The 6,971-nt window shown below is 52.5% G+C and overlaps 1 protein-coding gene across 1 annotated transcript; it reads right to left on the reverse strand.

The window, feature by feature from the left end:
• Positions 1 to 5,449: 5,449 nt before the first annotated feature.
• LOC121543796 (interferon-inducible GTPase 5-like) lies at positions 5,450 to 6,235 on the reverse strand. Its single transcript, XM_045212635.1, has one exon. The coding sequence runs from the start codon at positions 6,233 to 6,235 to the stop codon at positions 5,450 to 5,452; it is 786 nt and encodes a 261-aa protein (XP_045068570.1).
• Between the last annotated feature and the right edge of the window lie 736 nt (positions 6,236 to 6,971).

Here is a 6,971-nt window from a genome sequence, read left to right on the forward strand (position 1 = left end):
GTTTTGTGGGATCTTGTTCCATGTTGGTTTTGTATTGTAACCAAGGACTTCACGTTATCGTTTTGTTTTTGTTCGTGTGGTGAATCTAAATAAAAGTATGTTCACTTCTCACGCTGCGCATTGGTCCACTCTCTTCAACGAGCGTGACAGAAGATCCCACCATAACTGGACCAAGCAGCGTGTCCAGGAGCCAACGCCAGAGGTGACTCTGATGGATGTCCACCTCGACTGGGTCAAGCAGCGTGTCCAGGAGCCAACGCCAGAGAGGACTCTAATGGATATCAACCTCGACTGGGTCAAGCCGCGTGAGGAGGAGAGAGGTTGGACTTGGGAGCAGAGGATGGAGAGTCATGAGAGAGCCATGAAGGCCATAGCCACGGGGGAGAGACAAACCCAATAATTTTTAGGGGGGGAGGGCTCACACCGTGGACGACGGTGCTGCTGGAGGCAGATAAGGGGCGAGTTAGTGGACGAGGAGAGAAGGCCACCGGGTTACGGGAGCCATTGGCGAGTAGAGGGAAGGAAAATGTAGAGGCACGGCGAGAGGTACTGAGGTGTGTTGCCAGTCCGGTCCGGCCAGTTCCTGATCCCCGGGTAAGGCCAGTGGTGTGTGTTCCCAGTGCGGTCCGGCCTGTTCCTGTCCCTCGCACCAAGCCTGTGATGCGCGTCGCCAGCCCGGTCTGCCCTGTTCCTGCTCCCCGCACCAAGCCAATGGTGCGCGTCGCCAGCCCGGCCAGGCCTGTTCCTGCTCCCCGCACTAAGCCAATGGTGCGCGTCGCCAGTCCGGCACGGCCTGTTCCTGCTCCCCGCACCAAGCCTATGGTGCGCGTCGCCACCCCGGCCCGGCCTGTTCCTGCTCCCCGCACGAAGCCAATGGTGCGCGTCGCCAGCCCGGCCCGGCCTGTTCCTGCTCCCCGCACCAAGCCTATGGTGTGCGTCGCCAGCCCGGTCCGGCCCGTTCCTGCTCCCCGCACCAAGCCAGTGGTGCGCGTCGTCAGCCCGGTCCGGCCCATTCCTGCTCCCCGCACCAAGCCTGTGGTGCGCATCGTCAGCCCGGTACGGCCCGTTCCTGCTTCCCGCACCAAGCCTGTGGTGCGCTTCGTCAGCCCGATTCGGCCCGTCCCTGCTCCCCGCACCAAGCCTGTGGTGCGCGTCGTCAGCCCGGTCCGGCCCGTTCCTGCGCCCCGCACCAAGCCTGTGGTGTGCGTCGTCAGTCCGGCACAGCCCGTGCCTGAGTCACCGGTGCCTGGTCAGGTACCGGTCAGCTGCTCCACATCGGAGCCTAAGCAATCCGCTCCACCGATGTCCAGTCCAGCTCCAGCCAGCGGGGCCAGACCGGACCAGGGGCGCTACGGAGGGTGGTGGTCAAGCCCGGAGCCGGAACCACCTCCGAGGAGGAATGCCCACCCGGGCCTCCCCTGTTCGGTTTATGTTTGGCGCGGTCGCAGTCCGCGCCTTTGGGGGGGGGGTACTGTCACGCCCTGGCTCTGGGACTCTGTTATGTTGAGCCAGGGTGTGTTGTTTCTATGTGTTTTGTGTTCTAGGTTTATCTAGCTCATGTGTTTCTGTGTTGGCCGGGGTGGTTCTCAATCAGAGGCAACGAGTATCAGCTGTTGCTTGTTGTCTCTGATTGGGAACCATACTTAGGCAGCCTGTTTTCCACAGTGTTTTGTGGGATCTTGTTCCATGTTGGTTTTGTATTGTAACCAAGGACTTCACGTTATCGTTTTGTTTTTGTTCGTGTGGTGAATCTAAATAAAAGTATGTTCACTTATCACGCTGCGCATTGGTCCACTCTCTTCAACGAGCGTGACACACATGGAGCCTCTGACAAATAGTGCTACTTTGATTGACCGACAATAACAAGCAACATGCATAAAAAGTGTGTAGGCTACCTGAACATTTATGGGGCACACTCCTAAAAACAGTCATAAAACTGTTGTTTTATAACAAATTCTAAGGTTATGGTCTATTCTTGTATATAGCAATGTCACATAGACAATTTAATAACAATTTAGACAAAGCCTTTTCATTAAAATAGGCCTATTTATTTTCTCCTAAAAAAGGAACACTCTCCAAAGTAATCGAATACTAACATTCATTCGAATATTCAAATAACTGTTCACATACCTAAAAGGTAAGAACAAAGAAGAACAAGTTGTTTAAGTAAGTATTTTATTATTCTCAACCAAAACCAACAGGTTCAAGAACCTTGTCTTGTAAATCTGGTGACATACTGTATGCAGATATTACCGGTACCTTGATTAGTATAATATATTATATGCTATTTACCAGACGCTTTTATCCAAAGCGACTTACAATCATGTGTGCATAGCATACATACATGTATGGAATGTGCCTGAAAAATTCTGTACTACCGATTTACATTTATGTAAGCCTTTCTTCACTTCTATATGAAGTCTAGTAACTTCATATGATCTCAGTCTACTCAGTGACAGATGTTCCAAGTTCCTTACGTATCACTCTCTCTGCGTCTTCCCTCAGGTCGTTGAGGGCAGATGTCAGCAGGTAGTAACAAGCAGTGAAGGTGACCCCAGCTGTCACGCCCTGGCTCGGGGGACTCTCGTATGTTGAGCCAGGGTGTTAGTTTCTATGTTTTGTTGTGGGTTCTAGGTTATTGTATTTCTTTGTTTGAGTGACTCCCAATCAGAGGTAACGAGTGTCAGCTGTTGGCTCGTTGTCTCTGATTGGGAGCCATATTTAACTATCTGTCTTTCACGTTGTGTTTGGGGTTTCTTGTTCATTTCGGTTTGTGTGAAACTGTAGACGTCACGTTATCGTTTATTATTTTGATCGTGTGATCAGTAAATAAAGATATGTTCACCTTCAACGCTGCGCCTTGGTCCTCCTCTATGTGTGACGATCGTGACAGAAGAAACCACCAAGATGGGACCAAGCAGCGTGTTCAGGAGCCATCGCCAGGGAGATCCCTCACAGATCTCCTTCGCCTCCTGGACTGGGTCAAGCCGAGGGAGGAAGACAAGGGCTTGACATTATGGCAGAAGGGCGAGAAGCTGGCGAGGGATATGGAGACGTGGTCCACGGGTAGGAGAGACGCCCCGAAAATTTTTAGGGGGGGGCTCACGACGGCGGACCAGCAGGAGGCCGCGATAGAGCGGTCCAGTGGATTGCCGGAGAAGGCCGCCGGGTTACGGGGGCCACTGGTAGAAGAGGGGATGGAAGGTGTGGAGGCACGGCGAGAGGTACTGGCATGTGTTGCCAGTCCGGTCCGGCCCGTTCCAGATCCCGGTGTAGAGCCAGTGGTGTGTGTCCCCAGTACGGTCCGGTCTATTCCTGCTCCCCGCACCGAACCTGCGGTGCGCGTCGCCAGCCCAGTCCGGCCCATTCCTGCTCCCCGCATCAAGTCTGTGGTGCGTCTCGTCAGCCCGGCTCTGCCCGTTCCTGCTCCCCGCACCAGGTCTGTGGTGCGCGTCGCCAGCCCAGTCCGGCCCATTCCTGCTCCCCGCATCAAGCCTGTGGTGCGTCTCGTCAGCCCGGCTCTGCCCGTTCCTGCTCTCCGCACCAGGTCTGTGGTGCGCGCCGCCAGCCCGGTCCGGCCCATTCCTGCTCCCGCGTCAAGTCTGTGGTGCGTCTCGTCAGCCCGGCTCTGCCCGTTCCTGCTCTCCGCACCAGGTCTGTGGTGCGCGCCGCCAGCCCGGTCCGGCCCATTCCTGCTCCCAGCACCAAGTCTGTGGGGCGGTTCGTCAGCCCTGTCCGGCCCGCTCCTGCTCCCCACACCAAGCCTGTGGTGTGCGTCGTCAGTGCAGCACGGCCCGTGCCTGTTCCCCACACCAAGCCAGTGGTGTGCGGTCGCCGGTCCGGCACGGCACGTGCCTGTTCCACTGGAGCCGGATCCGCCGCCTAGGCGGAGTGCCCACCCGGTCCCTCCCCCTGTTGTGGTTAGTTGGCGCGGTCGGAGTCCGCGCCTTTAGGGGGGTACTGTCACGCCCTGGCTCGGGGACTCTCGGTATGTTGAGCCAGGGTGTTAGTTTCTATGTTTTGTTGTGGGTTCTAGGTTATTGTATTTCTTTGTTTGAGTGACTCCCAATCAGAGGTAACGAGTGTCAGCTGTTGGCTCGTTGTCTCTGATTGGGAGCCATATTTAACTATCTGTCTTTCACGTTGTGTTTGGGGTTTCTTGTTCATTTCGGTTTGTGTGAAACTGTAGACGTCACGTTATCGTTTATTATTTTGATCGTGTGATCAGTAAATAAAAGATATGTTCACCTTCAACGCTGCGCCTTGGTCCTCCTCTATGTGTGACGATCGTGACACCAGCTGATGCTACAGTACCCAGCACTGGGATACGTTTCTCAAGCAAAGAAGTTAATGTCTGCTGTGCTACTGCAACCTGGCTTAGAATACCTTACATTTTGATCTCTGAAAGATCTCTTCCAATGGTTGAGTGCACCTCCTCAAAGAGCACCTAAAGGGGGTGGGAGGGGATTTTGGGGTGACAGAAAAAGAATTAAGTGATTATGGATAGCAAAGAAAATCTACCTTTTGGAGAGATTTGTTTTTAAAGTGATAAATTATTATTGATTATTATTGATTTATCAATTATTATCAAAATGTTTAATATTGTTGCTATCTGATATTAAAGGACATCGGCTCCTTTACCTGATATGTCTTTCCTGTCAGTGCAGCTAACTGATGTACAGGTCCTAATCCAGGCACTTGTCATCTCCCGTCTGGATTACTGCAACTCGCTGTTGGCTGGGCTCCCTGCCTGTGCCATTAAACCCCTACAACTCATCCAGAATGCCGCAGCCCGTCTGGTGTTCAACCTTCCCAAGTTCTCTCACGTCACCCCGCTCCTCCGCACACTCCACTGGCTTCCAGTTGAAGCTCGCATCTGCTACAAGACCATGGTGCTTGCCTACGGAGCTGTGAAGGGAACGGCACCTCCGTACCTTCAGGCTCTGATCAGTCCCTACACCCAAACGAGGGCATTGCGTTCATCCACCTCTGGCCTGCTGGCTCCCTACCTCTGCGGAAGCATAGTTCCCGCTCAGCCCAGTCAAAACTGTTCGCTGCTCTGGCACCCCAATGGTGGAACAAGCTCCCTCACGACGCCAGGACAGCGGAGTCACTCACCACCTTCCGGAGACATTTGAAACCCCACCTCTTTAAGGAATACCTGGGATAGGATAAAGTAATCCTTCTACCCCCCTTACCACCAACCCCCCCCTCCCCCCCAAAAAAGAATAATAAAAAATAAAAATAAAAAACATTGTAAAGTGGTTATCCCACTGGCTATAAGGTGAATGCACCTATTTGTAAGTCGCTCTGGATAAGAGCGTCTGCTAAATGACGTAAATGTAAAAATGTAAGGAATCTGCATCCAGACCAAAGTTCTGCTGGTAAGATCTCAGTGTGTTCATCAACAGAGACACAACACCATGGCCAGGGTCTCCTGTTACAACAGTCAACATGCCTCTATGGCTCTCTTCCACACAGTCCCAGCCAGAGCTGTCTTCTTACTCTCTATCACGGCAGATGAGCGATTAGGCAGTGTCAGGAGGAAAACATGGCGTTTATGGCCCTCAAGCTCCTTCTCAATGGTGGTCTGCAAGAGGTGGAAGTCAAAGCTCTGTGGTTGAAAGCAGGACAGTAAGAACACTTTGGCCTGCTTTACCCCAGCCTTCCTCAGATTCACCTCACAATCAGCTCTTATCTGACTCAGAATATCAGCTTCAGTGAGACCCTTGCCGCTCCTGCGCCTGAATAAGGCCTCCAGGTCACTGTCCACTTTGTTCCGGACAAAATAGAGCCTTTTCCCAGCCTGCCTTATGGCGTTGGCCAGCTGAATGTGGTATTCTCTGAACCGCTCAGACCCTACAATGATGAAAAAGTCATACTGCAGGAAACCAACTTGCTCTAGGTAGGTGTCAGGTTTGAAAGTGGGTGTCCCGATCCCGGGCAGGTCCCATAGAGTGATAGTGGGTACACTGGGGTGAGTGTAGGCCAGAGCCTCACTGGTGATTTCAGTGACACCTGTCTGTGCTGCCCCTGGACTGTCATCGGCAACACCTCGGAACACATGAACAAAAGAGGACTTTCCAGAGCCAGACTCCCCGGTGACTGCAATGTTGAGTGTGACAGAGCCCAGCTGTTTTAGCATGCCCTGTACCTGCGATACAACCTCTGTCACAACACGGGACTGGAGGACACTGCTCATCTCCTCTATATCTGCTTCACTGATGGTCAACATTCTGGACATTGTAGAAATGTTCCGAATGGGATATTGTGAAAATACTTTGAGCTGTTGATACAAGCCTGTAATGTGAACAATATCATAGTCAAAAGTCAGGGAAAATTAACAATAAATTACAGTTTATAAATTACAGAATTACTTTCTTTGAGTACATGGCAATGACTGAACATACCGGTCTAGTTGGCAAACAACAGTAGTGTTATCATTTCTGTTATGTGGGCAGCTTGTCTCTCCCTTTTCTGTTTCCCTTCCTCCTTGTTTTGTCCCCTCTGTGTCTGTTGTATCTGTATGTGTGTTTGTCCCCTTTATGTGGGTGTGTCTGGAGTGGATCAGGGGGCGTGCTCAGGATCTGCCTCTCCTGTGCAGCTGCGGGTTGTTTCCAGTGATTCCTGCCTACGCAGCTGCATCCTATTCTCTCATCAACCTGCACTACTAATTCCGGGGCATGGCTCTCCACCGGCGCCAGATCGTTGTTCTTACCAGAGCGGTAACTTGGCTCACCAGTAGAGTTATTTTGTCTTTGTCTTTAGCCTAACTCTCCACTCTCCTTAACCTGTCGTTTGTTTTGTCTTCAGTTCAGACATACCTCCCAACCTGCCTGCCTTCCTGCCTGCCGGTCTGCCTGCCTGCCTGCCTGCCTGCCTGCCTGCCTGCCTGCCTGCCTGCCTGCCTCAGCCTCTCCTTCCTCCGGAGCCGACTAGCCCACTCTGTTCCTTTACTTCAGTTGTTTTTG

This window comes from Coregonus clupeaformis, unplaced genomic scaffold (assembly GCF_020615455.1).
Source record: "Coregonus clupeaformis isolate EN_2021a unplaced genomic scaffold, ASM2061545v1 scaf0033, whole genome shotgun sequence".
NCBI classification, from domain to species: Eukaryota; Metazoa; Chordata; class Actinopteri; order Salmoniformes; family Salmonidae; genus Coregonus; species Coregonus clupeaformis.